The sequence below is a fragment of the Podarcis bocagei genome (assembly GCF_964188305.1).
Source record: "Podarcis bocagei genome assembly, chromosome: 15".
NCBI lineage: Eukaryota > Metazoa > Chordata > Lepidosauria > Squamata > Lacertidae > Podarcis > Podarcis bocagei.
In genome coordinates this window covers 36,518,386-36,539,106 of record NC_138141.1, presented here as the reverse complement: position 1 = coordinate 36,539,106, position 20,721 = coordinate 36,518,386, and the positions used below count along the sequence as shown (strand labels likewise).

The following is a 20,721-nucleotide window of genomic DNA, read 5'->3' as shown; positions in this document are numbered from 1 at the left end:
ATTTGCAACACAGCAGGAGCGTCTGTTCTTCATTCTTGAGTAGCACACCTAAAATAGTTCTTCGGCTCTGAATCAGAACATCTGGTGCTGAATCAAACATTTCCCTCTTTTAAGAAAAAATAAATAAAAATCCCCAATACCAATTTATCCTAACTAGGAAGTGCAGTCATACATGGTGGTACCCCTAGGACAAAGTTGTAGTTTCTGCAAACCATTTAAGGAGAAATTGGGTGGATTGCATGAAGGGAGGTGTTGTGGAACAACCTGCCAGCTGAATTTTTTCATGGAGTGGGTGACAGTGACATCTCGTGGCTGCCAGCTGCTATTGTTTTTCCTCCTTCACAGCAGAGCAGGAAGCAGACATACTCTCCTCACTCATCATCACGCAACACGGTCATGAAGCCAACCAAAATGAGGCCAAAACTTTTAGAGCCAGTTGGGAATTTATTTATTTTCAAAGCTGCTGGAACTCTAGCAAATGCCACTGGGGGCAGAAATGCTAGGCTCTAGCTGTGCTTGGTTTTCTTTCAAAATGTCACAGTTTAGGGAAACAGTTGGAAGAGTCAGGATGCATTCAGACACAGGGAATGTTGCTTTAGCTTTCCTGATACAATGCCAGTGCTTCTTTCCCATTTTCTCATGCTCCCTTCATACTGCAGTACCTGCTGTGTTACAGAACTATTGCTTTCTGAGCAATACACTGACACGGTGTGCTAAATTTTGCACACATCAGCCTGTTTTGTGTGCTGCAGAAATGAACATCGTTGGACAATATTTCCACTCCCTCACCCTTTCCGCATGTGCATGCTTTGGTTCTCCCACAAGCCCCCCACGAAAATGGCAGGGAAGAACTGTATGCTAGTATACCACCCCAAATTTTGTCATTTCATTCATGGTTTTCTGGTTTGCAGATGTAAACGTCCACTATGTTCCACTAGCGTTCCAAAAGTGACTTATACACTGCGTGCAAACTCAAATATGCTACAGAAAGTAACAGGGAAAAGTTACTGTGTTTTGTGTGAATGCAGCCAGAGTTAGGCCAAAAGAGAGTGACTGGCCAAATACCTCCTGGCAGGCTTTATGACTGAGCAAACTTTGGAAGGAGGGGGATATTCTTACAATTTCCCTTCCACTGACTGTTTTTGCTCTTTTGACATTGCGACTTTTGGACAAACAAACAGGCCTGGTCTTTTAAAATAAAATTGCCAAACAGCTCTTTTAAAATAAAATGTGCACGCAGGGATTTGGAAACCGAATGAATGTGCAGACATCTGAAGATAAAAGCAGCCTTGCTTCCAGATGAAAGTTCTATCTTCCCAGTGGTCAACTGGATGCATCTGGAAAGCAACTGGACTTTCACATTGAACGGTCCCTTCACAAACATCTGAAATTCTACTGATGCCCCCCAGCAACAGGTCATTGATTCTTGAGGTTACATAATTCCCTTCCAAAGCTATGTAAGTTGGTGGTCTTCACTTAGGGTTGCCATATGTCCAGAATTTCCCGGACATAGCCAGTATTCGGTCCTTGTAAACAGCATCTGGGCGGAAATCACTTTAATGTCCAGGAAATTCTGGATGTAAGGCAGTCCATATCAGAAATTCTACTTCACTGTATTGTCTGGCAACAGCTTCCAGAAGTTAATTACTGTATACTGTGTGTCACTTATGTAGGATGACCAGGTTTTGTGGTGACCCCATACCCCAATCAGCATGGTCAATGGTCAGGAATGATGAGTGTGTAGTCTAGAAACATTTGGAGGGGCACAGCTGCCCTGTCCCCACACAATGATAAGAAGTAGTTTCTTACAGCCAGCGTGGTGTAGTGGTTAAGAGCGGTAGACTCTTAATATGGTGAACCGGGTTCGCTTCCCCGCTCTTCCACATGCAGCTGCTGGGTGACCTTGGGCTAGTCACACTTCTCTGAAGTCTCTCAGCCCCACTCACCTCACAGAGTGTTTGTTGTGGGGGAGGAAGGGAAAGGAGATTGTTAGCTGCTTTAAGACTCCTTAGGGTAGTGATAAAGCGGGATATCAAATCCAAAACTCTTCTTCTTTAGTCTAACCCAGCAGTGGGAACCTTTGGTCTTCCAGATGTTGCTCAACTCCCACCAACCCTAGCAAGAATGGCCAGAGATGGTAGTTGTTGTTCAGTAACATCTGGAAGTCCAAATGTTCCCAACATGTGGTCTAATCTGAATTTACTGACCATCAGCTATATTAGATGGCTTAGGAAATGGAGAAAATGTTCTCTAACCATCAGTGACATAATCCCTCTTTTTTAAAGGGGTGTGTGTCCTCAAATCCTTCCTTTTCTTACACCCCCAGATGTAAATCTGTTGCTAAAGTTCTTTATCACTAGCTCCTGGTTAAGGAAGAAGATTGCCCTCCAGAGCCACGGACATGGCATAGCAGAACATTTCTGGTCTCTAAAGCACAATTGCACAAAATTAAACTAGGAGAAGCAAAGTTAATCTGATTATTTCACATTTAAAAACCACTCAAACACCCAATTAATCATTGTTGCTTTGGGTGGGGATTTGTCACGAAATTATTCCTTCCCTTCCCTCTTGGCATGTTCGTGCAAAATAGCACACTTCTCTTAATGACTGGGTGAAGGATGAAGTGCCAATGCCAAAAAGGGCCTTTTTGTAAGTTCTGCTGATTGCAGTAGTGCATGGTTGGCATTCAGGATGTCCCCCTCACACATACATCAGGCTTCACAAAAACAACAACAGCAAGTTGTGCTTAGTATGGAGGAAAAGGTTCTGCAAGAAGCTTATGAAATGTGCCTTTAGTAGTCCAGGATTCTCCCCAAAGTGTCTCAAAACCAACTTGAAGTAGGATTGAAGGAATATTTCTAGGGATCCTACAGCAATTGTGGCCTTCACAGTTGATATATCATCACTTGCGAATAGCTCCTTCTTTGATTCTCCTGCATCTTCTGCGGGCCCATTTGGAGAAAGTAATATTGCTCTGGAAAATGTTTAAAGCATTTATTACAGTTCTTCAGCAGAAATGCCAGTTGAGTGCTCACATAATGACAACTGCAGACCTAGAATGTTTTCTTCCAGCTGGTTGAAGTCAGCAGAGAGATAATCAAAGTTCAATAAATAATTATTTTTTTGAAAAAGAAAGAAAATATTCTCTTCCCTTAAGAGTTTTCCCTGATATTGTGAACAGAGCAGAGGAGATGGAAGGATGTCTACCCTTGTGAAAGATCTGAATTCCATCCATTCTTGAGCAATGGAGAAAGGGCATTCTACTTGATGAAATTCTTAATTGTCCACCTTTGTCCTGTGCAGCTTCGAAGAATAAGATCCATACCTGACATGCCTTTATTCTCAACTTCCAAACAGCGGCCTGTCCCTTTGTTTAGAATTGCACCGTTCTGAAAAAGAAAGGGGAAAGAAATCAATGTATGGAACCATCAGTAGGGATATTGGAGAATCCCAACAACAACTCCAAATAAACATAGATTTGAATTGTAAGTGTTGACTTATCCTATTTCTGGAACAGTAAGCAATCCAATGCATATGATTGGTACACACTGTTTGTTGTTGCGTTCAGTTTGCAAACAACACATGATGGATTACATCAACCTAACCTTAAATATCTGTGTCATGCGTCTTTATTTCCACTGGGGGGAGGCGGGAACTCGCCATGCAACCATCCATTTGCACTGTGCTTCCTTTGCATGGAAATGAACGAGGAGGAATAATGCAAGTCATGTTATTTCACCATGAGATGAATAATGTAGTTTTTTTCACAGGAGATGAACTGCAGCAGAACAGAAACAGAGCTGCATGTAACAAATATAGGGTAGAATGGGAAAGGATGTCCGTTAGCCATCAGTCTAACTTAAAGCACACACCGCATATGTGACGCGGGTGGCGCTGTGGTCTAAACCAATGAGCCTCTTGGGCTTGCTAATTGGAAGGTTGGCGATTTGAATCCCCATGACAGGGTGAGCTCCTGTTGCTCTGCCCCAGCTCCTGCCAACCTAGCTGTTCGAAAGCACACCAGTGCAAGTAGATAAATAGGTACCGCTGTGGCGGGAAGGTAAATGGCATTTCTGTGCACTCTGGCACTCATCACATTGTCCCGTTGCACCAGAAGCGGTTTAGTCCTGCTGGCCACATGACCCAGAAAGCTGTCTGTGGACAAATGCCAGCTCCCTCGGCCTGAAGCGAGATGAGCGCCACACCCCACAGTCACCTTTGACTGGACTCAACCATCCAGGGGTCATTTACCTACCTACCTATTACCACCTCCATTGGGAGACCCAGAGGGCATGTTCAGTGGTCTCAGAATCCCAACTGGAGGACAGGGAAAGAAATTTCTTCCACTTAACTGGCTGGCACCCAGGCTGGGAGCACTCCATGCTGCAACTCTTTGTTGTTAGGGCTCATGTCTAATGTATCTGCTTTGGAGATTTGGCTTGAGCAGGAATGCTTGGTATGAAAATATACATAGATGTCTGTTGAAGTATGAACCGGATTCCACTAAATTCTTGTGCTTACTGGGAGCCAATCCAAGGCATCTCACTGGCTGCCCCTGTATGCCCCCATATCGCCCACACCCCAAACTGGCTTTACGGGGTTCAGAAGAACCCTCAAAACAGCAGACAGGGGAGGAGAATGGAGGTTGTTTCATCAGGCATGCTGATGGAACCATCACCTCAGCATGATGCCCTGTGACACTCTCTGCGAAATGATGGAAGTCACAAACCTGTATGAAACTCCAGCGCTTATGGAGACTGCTCTTGACCTTTTCACAGTCCAGGAGTTGTGGGAATCGGTTTTTCATATTATCCACCAAGCAGCGGGTATCAGGCAGGAGTGTCGTGGTCCCAAGAGCACCCAAATGAAGATACCCTTCTTTGGTGTAGCGGGCAAGCTGGATGGGAATAGGTGGAGAGGGAAAAGAGGCCGGGTTAGAGTCATGAATCTTATCTACTTCAGTCCCTATATGTCTTAACCCCTGGTTTCTCCCTGAAGCTCACACAGATTTCATACGCTCACAACAGCCCTGTGAAGCAAGTTCAGGGGAGGGACAGAGAGCACCTTGAGGGGGAATCTGAACCCAGTATTGCACTAGCCTAAGGCCAACACCCTAGTCAGGACATAATAACAAACTGAAAAAAAGAGAAAGGACTGGCAGCAGGAGGGAAGGGGTCTGTTTTATCCTCTCTCTAGAGCAGGAGCTGGAAACATTTTTCAGAGAAGGGGCCACATTCCTGTCTGGGAAAGCTTCTCACAGCCAGATGTCTGTGGTGGGAGAGACCAGAGGCAAAAGCAGGCAGAACAATGAATGTAATGTTGACCCTTGTTCAGAAGCCTAGCTGCCACTCCCACCCACAGCTCTCTCTAGTCTCCATCCAGGCAAGCAGGGGGTGTTATCATGGCTGAAGGAGACATTCCAGTCAGGCCAACTCTAGGGGGCCAAGGTGTCTTTGGCCCCCTCAATATTTGGCCTCGTGTGCATTACGTGTGCATGATGTCACACACCACAGCTTCAGCACCCGGCTACACCAGAGGGCTCGGCCTCCTCTAGAGGACACAACATTGTGCACCGGCAATGTCAGGAGGTGCTGTGGGGACCGGCGTGGCCTGGTGCAGGGTCGCACTGTCCTGCACAGTATTGGGAGGCACTGCGGAGACTAGCACAGCCTAGCAGAAGGCTGCACCAGCCTATGCAGTATTGAGAGATTTGTGTGATGTCACACACAAATGGAACACGCCAGGCCCCCTCAATCTTGGGGGCAGCCTGGCACCTCTGCCGCCAGTCAAAAATACTTGAGGCACAAATCAGGGTCAGCGAGCGGTGGGGCCCAGAGTGAGTTCTGGGAGCTAGACAGAGGGGCCTGGAGAGTGTCACAAGGCCCACAAAGTCTGAGGTTTCCCACTCTTGTCCTTACGATGAAAAAAAAAAGAGCTACTTGATTGAAGAAACTGGTGGGTTGTGGTTTTTGCAACTATACCCCAGTAATTTTTGTCCTTGGAGTGATGTGGACTGGGAAGCTCAAAAATGTAGAAACTCCCTAGCCCCCTCCCCAAAGGTCTGGGTCCATTTCCAGATGGGTCTGACTCACTTTGAGCTAGACCAAATTCACACTTTAACATTTAGATCAGGGTTCAAATTGTGTGGTCCTCCCCACCTGTTCTTCCTCCAAGAAAGAAAACTTCACCTTACCTTGGGAAAAGTGACTACAGGTAGGAAGGGGTCCTACATAGGATAGGCCCCACAAAGTCTCTTTATTCACCCCCCCCCAAGCTTTTAGTCTTTTCTTTTTATTAGGAAAGTTATGGGACGACTGTCAAGGAAGAGGGAGCCACACCTCTTACTAAGCTACAAAGAATTCTAGGAATTCTTTTATCATTTTTCTTGGTTTCAGATTTGGCCACATGGGGCAGATGTACATTGCAAATTCCCCTGAATTCAGATAGCTGCTGAGATCACATAACAGTTAGCTCGTGTGTATTCTAACCTGTGGCCCCCAACCATGGCACGGATACAGGATGGCTGTGTGGTTCTCCTGTGGTCCTTGATCAAGACAGACATCTTTCACCTTGTTGTTGCGCAGCTGTAATGAAGGCAAAAGACTAATCACTGCATAGATCATTGAAGAATAATCACTCATAATGCTGTGTACAGAGATGCACAAAGGCAAACACATAAAACTGCTTTGGGACTTTGGTAGGCATCTCAGAATTTGGGCTTGTCCTGTCCATGAGTGTGCTGCACATCTTGAGTGTGTGGTGACCGAGCCCAAACCAATGCAAATGGATAGTGGATCAGGATTGCAGATCATATGGTCTAATAAAGCCTGGAACAGACTACTGCTCCATAGCGCCAATTGCTGCCAAAACAGTGGAGATCCTTAAAGGAACAGAATAATAGAATTATAGTATCATAGAGCAGGAAGGAACCCCAAGGTTATGTAGTGCAATGCAGAAATCCCTGACAGATGGCCATACAACCTCTGCTTAAAAATCTCCATTGAAGGAAAGTCCACAACCTCCTGAGGGAATCCATTCCACTGTCAAAAAGTTCCTCCTGTCATAAAGTTCTTCCTGATGTTTAGTCGGAATCTCCTTTCTTGTAACTTGAAGCTATTGGTTCAAGTCCCACCTTCCAGAGCAGGAGAAAACCAGCCTGCTCCATCTTCCATGTGACAGCCCTTAAGATATTTGAAGATGGCTATTTTATCTCTTCTGTTCCAGAATAAACATACCCAGCTCCCTCAACATTCTTCATAAAGCTTGGTTTCCAGACCCTTGGTCATTTTGGTTACCCTCCTCTTCACATGTTCCAGCTTGTCAACATCCTTACTAAATTGTGGTGGCCAGAACTGGACACAGTATTCTAGGTGTGGTCTGTCCAACTCAGAATAGAGCTGAACTATTGCTTCCCTTGATCTGGACACTATACTTCTGTTGATGCAGCCTGGAATAGCATTAGTTTTTTTGCTGCTGCATCACACTGTTGACATGCTAAGCTTGTGGTCCACTAAGAACCCTAGATCCTTTTCACATGTATTACTAGTACATGAGTAATTCACCAGCAGGCTGGTACTCGGTCACCTCTGAGCAGTTCCTGACTTCTGTTTTTGCAGGAAGGCAATGGGGACATGGAGGCCCTTTAGGGAATTCTGGTTCAAGATGTGCTGCCTATGGGGGTCCCAGTTCAGAGGGCTGTGTACCAAGGGGCTTCTGGTTGTTCCTCTTTATTAGGGATGCAAGAATGGATTATTTTCCATTCCACTCAGTATTTGACACATGCAGCACTGTCTCCATTCTGCTGCAGTCCATCTTCCATTCAAGGCTACACTTATCGTCTTATTGTCCTCAATTAATTATGTAAATTACATTGTCATTGCATTATTCCATCCCATTCAGTCAATGCAAAATGGAGTGAAAATGCAATCAATTACATATCATTTGTGGACTGAAAGCAACAGCACTGGATTTATTTCCACTGTAGCCATGGAACAAACATGTGAACATCGGCAATTGCTACTCCCATTTCCATTTTTGTTGAAATTCACTGAAAATCCAACTCCTAATCTGGTTGGATCTTTCTCATATACCTGCCAAGCAACTTGGCTGTGGCTTCCCATTTATCTTACAGGACATTGATGATTTCATTTTTTAAAAAATTGTCTTGGAATAATGTTTACAAGCACCAACAATGAATTCCAATTACAGCATAGTTAAAAGAATGATCAAGATTTTCCTCCTCCCCCCTGCCCACAAACACACCTTTAAAACATTAGTTGACACAAATGTGGTTGCAATCCTAATCATGTCCACTCAGAAGTCCTACTGAATTAAGTGGTCTTACTCACAGGTAGGTGTGGCTAGGACAGCAGCCTTAGTTGCCTTGGAATCATTGACATGGGTACCAACAATGGTACCCGTGTAAATCATGCTTCTAAGTAAGAGACAACAGGTGGAGAAGGTACCTAGATCTCTCTTTAGAGTATTGGGAGAGCAGAACCGGATGCAGAAACCAGACTGGAGGAAGCGCATAGCATGTTGCAAGTTTCTAAAGGTGAAGCATAGGTGGGAAATTGGATGGTACCTCCCTGTACTCTCGCCTCCCTGTTGTCTTTCCTATTTTCCTGTCTCTCTCCACCACCTTCTTTTTTAATACAAATTTTATTTTTGCATCTGCTATTTTACATAAACAAGCAAATTAAATACATAGATATATAATCCCTTTTGACTCCCTTTCCCTATTGTGGATCTTAATATAATGATTCCCCCCTCTGCATCTATTTCATGGATGATTTCAGCCCCATTTGAAATTGTAAGTTAGAGGATTTGAATTTTCACAAAAACCACATTGTGTTATTTGGACATAAAATCCTAAGTGATGGTTTGCATTTGGAATGCACTGTCAATGGGAAATGATTTATGGGTTGAGTTAGTTTTGTCTCTTTCCTTAAAAATGAGAGCATCACCGTCTTCCTGAGCAAACAGCATTAGTGGCAGGATAGGTGATTCAAACACTTCTAAAGGATGGGTTTCCCTGGCAATTTCCCAGGTGTAACAGAGAGTTTATCTGAGATGCAATTAAATTCACTGTAACTGAAATATGGGGTGAATGCAATTAGATCAAGTAATGCCCACAATCCACCTGATCCCCTCCAATCTGAAAGCAAGGAATATGGCAAAAGATTATTGTGACCAGCCAAGATAATTATAAGAATGGTCTTAAGAGAGTTAGGCACTTTCAGAAATCCCCCATAGATCTCATTAAAAATATTGGAAACAAACAGAAACATGTATTCAACGTGAATCCCTAGAATGGGTTCAGTGTCGTGCTTTCCTCTCCTAATTACCTCTCCATATGCGATGGTGTTATTGTATCTTCTCATTTCTGGGTAGACGTGGTCTAAGTACCATTGGAAGTTCTTGCACTTCAAGCTTTTTCTGAGTGCTTTTCGCTCTGAAACATCTCCGATATCAATTCCAGGATTCTGAAAGAAATACATTATTGGTCCTCAAAAGACCGGCGTGAGGGCCCCAGTATGGCATTTTGGAATGTAATTCAGTGGCTGTCTGATTCACACTGGGAACTAATTTGAACCCTAATTTAGGAAAATCAAAGCTTCATGCCATCCCATGTCTTTTTGTCTTTTTGTCATGACTTAGTGAAATCTGAAGTCATAGTAACAGCTCCTGAATGAACAACACTTGCCAAATTCCAGACAAATAGGTGTGCAGAGTTTTGTGCTAGGCACCTGCAAGAATGGAACATTCTGAGTGGGACATGTTTTTAATGGAACCGTCTAGGTTGTTCTTGTTGTTTGCATAAGTGCTTGAAATTTGCAAGCGTGGCAGTCATTCATTTTTAAAATGGTTTGAATCTGAGTTATAAAGTATTTAATGCTGCCAGTATGTTGTCCTTTGTCATTAATTGTTGTTTTTTAATTATGATTACATATTTTGCCTTTTTGTTTTTTTGTTGCAAGCTACCTGGGGATGTTTATTGATGGACAGCTATTTAAATTTAATAAGTAATAGTAATGAGGATCAGGTTATATGAACTCCCAACCTACTGATGCCCAATTAGCCCTATACAAAAAGGGTTTAGGACCAGGATATCTACAATATAAACTCCTCCCATATAATACTATATGCAATGAATTAGTATCTATTTGGTGCATCTGACAGGAGCATGGGACAGGAGCCTTTTTAGCTGTTATCCATAGATTGTGGAGCCAGTAGCATAGTGGTGGGGACCGGGGGGCTGTTGCCCTGGTCACACAGTTGGGGTGTTTGTGCAAAACAGGCAACCCCCCACAGAGATCCCCATGATTGTTCTCATGAGTGAACCTATGTAACTGTACCTCCAGTGGCAGGTTCCACGCAATGTACACATGGGACTTGTAGTCATCCATCCACACCTCGGCCACCCGCAATGCGTTCCTCTTTGTGTAAAAGCCAATGTTATTGTTGTAAGGTTTCTTCTTGCGCTCAATATGGGCAACTCGAGAGCAGGGCAGGACTTCCATGCTGCCACCGCAGAGCCATACCTAGAGAGGGAGAGGGAGAGAAAATGGGAGACAGACAAGGAGTATGTGGAAGCCAGGGAAACCAAGGCAACATCTATGACCAGCTGTTTCACAAGAGGATCATATCTTATGGTCACCTGGCGCCTTCATTAGATATCTTTAGGTGCCAGGAGAAAACATTCCTCTCCATCAGGCCTTTGACTGATTTGACTTAGATCCAAATGTGAAGTATGTATACCACTTTGAGTCCATTGGAAGAAAGGTGAAATAAATCATCACCATCATCATTTTGATGGATCTACCTTGAGTCCCATCTATACTATACATTTATAGCCTCTATACATTTAACAGTCATGGCTTCCCTCAAATAATTCTGGGAATCATAGTTTGTTAAGGGTGCTGAGAGTTGTTAGGAGGACCCCCTCCCCCAATTCCCTTCACAGACCTCCAATTGCCAGTATAATGATGATGATGATGATGATGATAATCTATACCCCATTTCCCCCCTGATGAGGCACAGGGCAGCTTACAGATAAACACAAGAATTGCTAAAAACCTAGAGGAAATAAACAATCATTAAAAATAATAATTAAGCATTGATAAAATTAAAGTGTTCCTCGAAAAGGAGAATTTATGGGTAAACCACTCCAAGAATTGTAGTTCTGTGTGGGGAGTAGGTATCATGGTGCTTTACATGTGTAGTGCAGATTGGGCCCAAAACACAGAATAAAAGTATTTGTTCACCCAGGCCATTACTTATCCTAATAAACAGTCAGCCCCCGGTCTGAATCATCAGAGCACTAGGAGGTAATTATATGCCATTATAGTTGATAACAGCAATGGGGATGTAAGAACACTTTTACAGTAATTTTTCTTTTGGGGGGTGGATACGGAAAAACTTGCTTCATTTAATTACATAGTTGGAAAAGACCATCGTGTCAAACCCTGCTCGGTGCAGAGTTTCACTACCGCATCCTTGAAAGGTGGTCATCCACGCATTGCTGACAAACCTCTCATGAGGGAAAGGATCCCACTTCCAGAGACAATCTGTTCCACTGCTAAACAACTCATACCAGTAGAAATATGCCTATGGATACCAGTTGCTGGCAATTCCAAATGGGCAGAGCGCTGGTGAACTCAGGTTGCCAAATAGGCAACTCATAAAGCCCATATAGCAGAGGGAGGAAGCCAACTCCCTCTGCATCCCAATTGGCCCAAGGACCCAGCTGAACCTTCCCCAGCAACTCCCCAGGGAAAAACCATTCAGAGTCTTCTTTCCGGGGGCAGTTGGGGTTGGACAAATTTGCTCCCACTTGAAGGTGGAAGTAATGTTGTGGCTAAGAACACCAGAGAACTCTGAATGAAAACAGAAATGTGAGCAGACATTGAATACATTCAGCATTTGTTTTTGGTGCTTTAGGTCTGCAAGAAATATGTAACTGATTACAGCCCCCCCCCCATTTGCATTGCATTTAAATAAATGTTTCTCAAACTTGGGTCTCCAGCTGTTGTTGGACTACAACTCCCTAACTAGCAGGACCTGCAGACCAACAACAGCTCGAGTTTGAGAAGCACTGATTTAAATGAATGGGGTGGTATAAAGAAAGCATAACTTGAGTAATTCATGTAATTTACGTAATTTTGTCACAGCAGAGAGTGAGGTGAATAATATACTTTTTTGCAAGAAGATGAATTGCCGAGGGACAGAAACAGTACTGTATTCCACAGGGCTGAATGGAAAGCAATGTTTTCTTACCTGTCCAATTGTGGCATCTTGTCAACAGTAAAAAGCCTACCCAATAGGAATTGCATCCTTTGTTACTACACAGGAGCAATTCCTAGTGAGAATGTTTTCCTCAGAGACTCTAGATCAGTGTTTCCCAAACTTGGGTCTCCAGCTGTTTGGGTCTCCATCATCCCTAGCTAGCAAGACCAGTGGTCAGGGATGATGGGAATTGCAGTCTGAAAACAGCTGGAAACCCAAGTTTGCAAAACATAGCTCTAGCCTGAGACATTTCACCATCCACCAACAGATAGCAAGAGGGGAAAATGCGGGGAAGTTTCTTAAAAGTTCACTGGGAAGTCTCAATCCCCATGCAACTATGTTTTAATCTCACTCATAGCCACCCAAACAAAGAAGTCTGTGTCTTCTCTGATGCCTCAGCAGCGGTGAGTCTACTTGGTCACCAAAGCAGAAGGCAGGAGCTCATGGGAGTTGTAGCTTGAAACATCTTGAGGGCATCAGCTTGAGGAAAATTGGTGCATACAATACTGAGCTAGATGGACTCTGTACAAAGCAACTTCATACATCCCTAGCAGTTAAATGAAAAGGGGTGGGGACTCACACCTTGAGATGAAACCTATTAATCTCCAATCCAGCTCTGGCCAGAGACCCTTAACATGCAGTGAAAGGAGAGCTATGATTTCCAGCTGAGTGAAAGTACTCTTAACAAGTAAGAATTCAATTAGAGGGTTGGAATTGGGTTTTTCTGTTCACCCGAATGCAGATGGCACCTCAATTTCTGCTCACACTTAACCGAGTGGAAAGAAGGAGCCTTAAATCCCAGGATCCTGAAAGCCAATCTAATTTTCTATAGACCCCATGTTCACCTACTGCTTCAAGAGAAAGGGCAGTGTCAATCTATTAGTCAGTCTATCAGCTCTGATGATGAGAGAATGAATGCGGTATTTAAAGCTGAACATGATGAAAAAAATGATTAGAAGGACAGGGAATTGAGAGCAAGACATGACTGAAATAACAGGAGGTTACAGTGAGCAGAATTATCTCAAGCGGGAGTTCTCTCTGTACCGTGCGGAATCTGTCCCCCCCCCTCTCTCTCTCACACACACACCTTGTTATCAGTTATGTCATTTCTGGATGTTTGTTGTGTTACAAGACTGGTTCTAAAATCTATTTATTTCCTGCTGAATGTATATAAAAACTAGCCAACTGTACAATGGTGAAACGTACACGTGTTGCTTTGCCTGCTTTTGACTGTCATGACCCCAATATCCAGCACTGAACTGGAAACAGAGATGGAACACCAAATGGGGAGTCAGAGCATGTTCAGGGCTCAGAGCTGATAGTGGAAGAGAGGGAGACCATTGCACCTGAGGTGACTAGACAAGAACTAGGCCCTCATGAACATCTTTCCCTGAACATGAAGAACCAGGTGCCTCCCACCATGAATCAGGAGGTTAGCAGCACCAGAAGGGAGCCTATGGAGCAAATAATGGTTGGCCCTTTAAGGCACTGAAGTCCTCTCAAGGGTTTGGATCCTGGAGGAGGTAGGCTGGAGACAGACATAGAAGGCTTCAATCTATCCCCAATCATTGCAGGAGAAAGCTTCTCACTTGGAGCTGTCCATGGTCCAGCAACCTTAAACCAGCCTCACTGTTTTCCCTGTGGGTTCCAGGACTGGACCAGAAAATGACATTGCCTCTGGCCCCACCCATTTGCCTAGATGGTTAATGCAGTCCTTGGCCTGAAAAAGTTCAGCACCCCTACTGTAAGATACAAAGTCGTGCATCCACTACCTCTCTGTGCAAGACTTAGTATACTCAATAGGAAACCTCTAAACTGGATTGTGGCCTATTCTTGCAAATGAATTCTCAGCAGAACCTGTTTATTGTATGTAAGTTTCTAGTGCACTGGAGATAGTGGATTCTGAGTTCACTTTTTGGACACCCTGCAATAGACAATTACCAGACCACAAAGTTTGGCCTATGCCATTGGTAACTTCCCTGGGTTGTTCTTCTTCTTCTTCTTCTTTCCATGCAGAAGAGGGGGAAGAGCTGTAGCTCAGTGGTAGAGTATCCGTCTTGCATGCCAAAGGTCCCAGGTTCAATCCCCCGGAAACCCACTGCTAGTCTGTGTGGGTAATACTGAGCTAGATGGGCCAGGGATCTGACTCAGTATAAGACAGCTTCCCATGTTCCTGTGTTCTGATATCTAGGCTATCAGTGTTGCTGCTGATGCAGCTATAGTGGCGCCAACTCTTCCCAGGAGAAAAATCAGCAGAAACAGGATTATCCCAAGGTTTTCAAAAGTTCAGAAAGCTATTTGGGTGGGGAGGGGACTCTCAGGGACACCCCCCCAAAAAAACAACCATGCACTAGCAGATGAACTGCAGTAGAGTGGAAACAGTGGTGCATGTGGCTAATCTAGGGAAGAATGAAAAATGATGCCTTCTTGCGTCCCTAGCTCTAGGTCAGGTTGGGGAAAACTTTGTCTGGATCTCCAGAGAGCCACTGACAATCAGTGCAGACAACCACTGAGCTATTATGAGATCACACTCTTTCTAGGGGTTGGGCAAAGGCATCCAACAACTGAGGAATCCCAGTAAATGTTCACCTTTAACACTCATCCACTTCTATTTGCGCTGCTGCTTTTTCCTGGGAAAACCCATGCTTTAGTGCCAAATTGGAGCAAGCTGTAATCAAGTTTTTCACGGATTGCTGTTAGTTCTGATTTAGGGGGAAAGGTAAAACTGATTGAATCTGTGCCTGGAAAGTCCAGGACAAGGAGAAAACTGTTCAGACCCCCCCCCTGTCTTTCTAAGCCTGGAACAAGTAGAAGTATGGACAAGTCTTTACTATCAGAGGACTCCTCTAAGAAGAAAAGTAATGCCCCTTTCCAAACTTCAGGCCAATCACAAAGACAGGATCACTGACAAGCAGTAAGCCCCTAATGTTACATTTTACAAAACCCTAATTTTTATTCAAGTAAAATTCAATAAATCAAACAGCTTTCAATGCATTGGTCTGCCTGTATCAATCAGTGCTTTGCACTAAGTCTTCACTGTTTTATCTCTCCTTACCACAGAAGATTTGACTGTGGTGCTGCTTTGCTAAATAAGCAACGGATCTCATGCCTAAATGTCAGGAATAGATGGGATAACAGCTCTGAGCATAAAATGTGTCTGTCAGCTGGCAGAAACTGAAGTCTCTTAGAAATCAACTAAAGTTCATGGCACTTTGAAGAATTGCCAGGGAGGAGAACTATGTCAGAAAGCAGCCAAGATCCGGGGCAAGGAATGGTTTCAATTATTTTGTTGTGGGGAGAGGGATTAACTTTTCTATTCCAGCACTTCATATGGAATATTTATTGTTTTTAGTCGTATGATGCTGCCGTGCCAAGAGTGACTTTTTCCAGAAGAAGAGGAAGAAGAGGAGGAGGAGAAAAAGAAGAAGAGGAAGAGGAAGAGGAAGAGGAAGAGGAAGAGGAAGAGGAAGAAGAAGAAGAAGAAGAAGAAGAAGAAGAAGAAGAAGAAGAAGAAGAAGAAGAAGAAGAAGAAGATTTTGAAAAGTTTCTTGTTGTTGCAAGAATGAAAACTTTTGGCAAGGATGATGCAATTTTTTGAATTTGGGGGTGGTTGTAGGGTAATAAACGTAGAGGGTTGGTGTTGTGTGGTTCCTTTTTGTGAAAAAACAGGCAGTTTTTCAAACACCAAAGCACCAGTGATGAGGAACGTAAAGGAAACATGCTGATGGCTGATTTTATATACAACTTGGTCACAGGGGTCACGTTAATCTATTTCATCTGGTAAGATAAGGTACTGTATGTATTTCCTTATTTTATCCACCTGGCACCCCCCCCCCCAAAAAAAGAAAACCCAGCAGACTAGCACTAAATGCAAGCAGAGGGATGAATCTAACATTCTGTGTCCACCAGCACAAGCACATCCATTGTGGATGCTTTAGCTGAGATTCCTGCATTGCAGGGGTTGGACTAGATGACCCTTGGGGGTACCTTCCAATTCTACAGTTCTATGGTTCTTGCAGTAGCAGATGGGAGAGTGTTAATTTTGTATGATAGAGCACTTTGCAGTAATCCAGTCTCATGGTTCACTTGTACATGAACTGTAGAAACCCATCACCACTTGAAATATACAGAAGAAGCAGAAAGGCTGTTCGGAAGCTGTAGTAACTCTGTGCAACTGGAAGATGGAAAATCTACAGTGGCCATTTAAATATTCTCCAAGTCCTCAGATGAAATGAAATAAAATGATGTTTTGATTTTTCTGATTTTCTTTTTGCTACGGTAAAGATATTGGAATAGATTAGATTCGCTTTATGAAGTAATAAATACATTGTAAATGGATGTCATGATGGCCACTTGAGGAATATATTGATCATAACAGCAGCCATGTAATAGGGCATAGTAGATTGGTTTTATTGGAATTCAGATATTTGTTTAATTATGGAGTGATAAGCAATTAAAAGATGCTAATAAAATTGAGTGCAAAGTATCTACTACAGATAGGGATACCAGAGAATTTCTGACAAAAACAGAAATGGGGGGGGGGCAATTGCCACTTATTCATCCCTCATCCAAATCAGAAATGAACCCAGTGCAAATAATAATAATAATAATAATAATAATAATAATAATAATAATAATAATAATAATAATAATTTTATTTATATCCCACCCTCCCCAGCCAAAGCCGGGGAGCAGTTAACAACAGGCGGTTAACAACAGTAAAATGATAAAACATTCTAAAATCATTTCATTATAAAATTAATTCCAATGAAATTAATGGCAACCATTGGGCTAGAAGTTCTGTGAGGATTGCCAAAGGAGGGAGTTAGGCTGTGCCCTGGCCAAAGGCCCGGTGGAACAGCTCTATCTTGCAGGCCCTGCGGAAAGATGTCAAATCCCACAGGACCCTAGTCTCTTGTGACAGAGCGTTCCACCAGATCGGAGCCACAGCCGAAAAAGCCCTGGCTCTGTTTGAGGCCAGCCTAACCTCTCTGTGGCCTGGGACCTTCAAGAGGTTTTTGTCTGAAGACCGTAAGTTCCTCTGTGGGACATACCAGGAGAGGCGGTCCCATAGGTACGAGGGTTCTAGGCCGTATAGGGCTTTAAAGGTTAAAACCAGCACCTTAAACCCGATCCTATACTCCACCTGGAGCCAGTGCAACTGGTACAGCACCGGGTGAATGTGATCTCGCAGCGAGGACCCCGTAAAGAGTCTCGCCATGGCATTCTGCACCTGCTGGAGTGCAGTGATCAGTGTTTGTTGTTGTTTCTACTTTCAATCCACAAACAACACACAACTGATTGCTTTTGCCTCCACTTTGCCTGCTTTGCCCTGAAATGAATGGCGTGGGATAACGTAACGACAATGCAATATTAATAACTTCACCACAGTAGGTAATGGGGCAGATAATGTAGTTTCTGGAAGAAGATGAACTGCAGCGGAACAGAAGCAGTTGTTGCAGGCAAGAAATATAGACCAGGATGAAAAACGGCACCCTCTCACATCCCTCTCCATAGGTCAGAATGAAGCACCCATTTTGAAAGGTGCAAACATTCAAAAAGCAAAACTGTCATAGGACATCTCCACATTTGGCAGACATACATCCTGGCTTGGGTTTGACCCACATTGCAATGATGTATGCAGTAACGCTTTGCGAGAGACACCATCTGCCTTGAAGATCTGAAACTTTACTGCTCCCCCATTCAATACTTCCAAGTGGAATATTATTAGTATTACAAGTACGATTTCCGCTGTCAGCTATAAAGGTCGCTTTCTTCTCTCTTTTCTAGCCTGCTCGAGGAATGATATGGAGAGCAGTTGTTTGAAAAGAAAGGTCCTGCTGCAAAAAAAGAGAGAGAAGTCTGCTCGGAGAAGGCTTTCAGATCTCTAATCATTCCAGTATGCTAATTCCAGGCATCAATAGTCACCCCAGTAGATGCTGATTGCCTCTTGAACATCGTCTCTATCAAAACATAATTAATCTGACCAGTGACTCTACACAGCTAATAGCTTAGAACCAATTCAAGATTTGTTTTGTTGATAAAAGCGCTAATCCTTTTGCAGAGCACGAAGGGCAAATATTCTGCAATGGTTGCGCCACATATTCAAGCCCTAGCAGTCAGCGTTTTCCTGTTTTACCTTTTTCTACCTCCCCTGATGTGACAATGGATCCCCCCACCAATAAAAGATATTCATCCCACAAGGAACGGGTCCCTTCTAAGGAAATGTTTCCCTCTTCCTCAAGGTGATGGACTCCTTCTGAGAGACCTTAATTGTCTTCAACAGCAGGGGAGATGTCATTATGGGAGTGAGACACAGTTATAATGTCCCCAAAAGTTTCATCCACCATTCTCTCTACCTTTCTTACCTTTTCCAGGTCTGCCACCTTGGCCTCAAGGGAATAAACCTGTTCCCAGAGAGCCAGGAGCTCACTGCACTTTAGGCATACCCAATGAGGAGACCGTCATACATATTGCAGATAATGCAAAACACTTCCAACCTTCGTGTTTCTTTGTTTTAGTTTTTGAGAGTTTAGGATTTTGCTGGGCAGAGTGGGGTGCCCTGGCAGCTCTGCTGCTGAACTCACACATCTGCCTAACTCACCTTGACCCTTCGTCAGCTGGGGCTGAGACACTTCATCAGCCAGGACTCCCTCTAGTTGCATGGAGGCACCATTGGAGGAAACATTGTCTGGAGCCTTCCAGTTTGGGTTCAGAAGGGAATTGGTCCCGGTCACCCTGGAAAGTGACCTTGTTCAAGGCAGAGACTGCAACTCTGCAGCTGCTGTCAGATCTCTCTGCTATTGACCATGGTATCCTCCTGGATTGCCTCTGCGCTGTTTTACAGTGGTTCCACTCTTACCTGCAATGACTGGCACCAGAGAATAGTATTGGGGGACTACATGAGACATCTTGGCAGCTTAGCTTTGGGGTACAGTAAGACTTGATTCTGTCCCCAATGCTATTTGACCTCCATATGAAACTGTTGGGAACAGTCACCAGGGGATTTGGGGGCACAGTGTCATCAGCATGATGATGTTTTTTCCATTAAATCTGAGTCAAGAAAGGCTGTGTGTAAGCTGAACCACTGGCTTAGTTTCTAAGTCTGAGAATTGGGGAGTCTGTCTGTTCCAAGCTGGTAACGCCACATGGACTTCAGATGAGCTGAATATCATCACAGAGTGAAAAAAGTGCCCGGCTTCTATTTCTGAACATGACACTATTCAAAGTACAACCCAGTCATGTCATAAATTCAGTGACACATCATTGTATTATAAAAATGATAACAGGGCATCATTGTTACTATAAGTGCACCCGGCAAAAATGTTTTACATGAATATAATAGAAGCCAGATTCATTGTTCTGGTGGGTGGATGGGATTCAAAAGGGCTGCTTGTGCATCAGGTATAATGGAAAATTCACATGCAGACTCATCGGCTATTTATATCCTTTGGCATTTATATATACGCTGCAGATGAGATATGCCTTTGTTTCTCAGGCAATTATCAGGTACAAATTAATTCTCCTCTTAACGTCTCCATGTTGATATGGCTCCAGCACTTTTGCTGATTGTTTTAAGCCTTCTGCATGTGGCCAATTCTAAATTTAACCAAAAAGAAAAAAAGAAATTTGTTTGATTGCATAAGCAACTTTCCAAATTTAATCTTCCAATCACAACTCAAGATGCGTGGGTGCATGGAGGGTCTGATCTGTCTCGTAATTGGAGCTGGAGGAAAATGACTCCCCCCTCCCCATACGGATTTAGGGGAAACAGTTCATCTCTCGATCCTAGTCAAAGCTGATGTGCCCCATTGCTACTACATTGAATGTTGCCTGTTCCTTGATAATTCCTTCACTTGAACTTTTTTCCCTTTGACTAACCTCTCAACCTAGGCTGAATTTCTTCAGCTTTGGTAGGCTGCAAACACGTGGCATTGTATTCTAGAATCAAGAGAGACTCAGTGCTTGATTTTACTATGTAACCCCCACAATCTAGATCTATGGCTTATTCTTTGCCCTTCCTGGGAAAAAATGGTTTGATTCCAAAAATAAAAGCTCGTTTCAGATGGATTCCTCATTGTCCCATAATGTGTCCATTTGGAAACAGGTGAAAACAAATGTTTGAGGGGTGTATGCATATCCATACCTGACAATGTTGTTGTTGGGGGGGGGCTTAAAACAAGACTGCAAGAAGAAGAAGAAGAAGAAGAAGAAGAAGAAGAAGAAGAAGAAGAAGAAGAAGAAGAAGAAGAGGAGGAGGAGGAGGAGGAGTTTGGATTTGATATCCCGCTTTATCATTACCCTAAGGAGTCTCAAAGCGGCTAACATTCTCCTTTCCCTTCCTCCCCCACAACAAACACTCTATGAGGTGAGTGGGGCTGAGAGACTTCACAGAAGTGTGACTGGCCCAAGGTCACCCAGCAGCTGCATGTG

General features: G+C 43.6%; 1 protein-coding gene across 1 annotated transcript in view; it reads right to left on the bottom strand.

The window, feature by feature from the left end:
* Positions 1–424: 424 nt before the first annotated feature.
* The window catches only part of GALNT17 (polypeptide N-acetylgalactosaminyltransferase 17), a 117,121-nt gene continuing 96,824 nt past the window's right edge, over positions 425–20,721 (bottom strand). The window contains exons 7-11 of the mRNA XM_081173015.1: positions 10,359–10,544; positions 9,348–9,485; positions 6,489–6,584; positions 4,730–4,897; positions 425–3,389 (exon numbers count right to left, since the gene is read on the bottom strand). Of these exons, the coding sequence (XP_081029141.1) occupies positions 3,261–3,389; positions 4,730–4,897; positions 6,489–6,584; positions 9,348–9,485; positions 10,359–10,544 (717 nt within the window). The 3' untranslated portion in view covers positions 425–3,260. The remainder of the gene's footprint in view (positions 3,390–4,729; positions 4,898–6,488; positions 6,585–9,347; positions 9,486–10,358; positions 10,545–20,721) is intronic.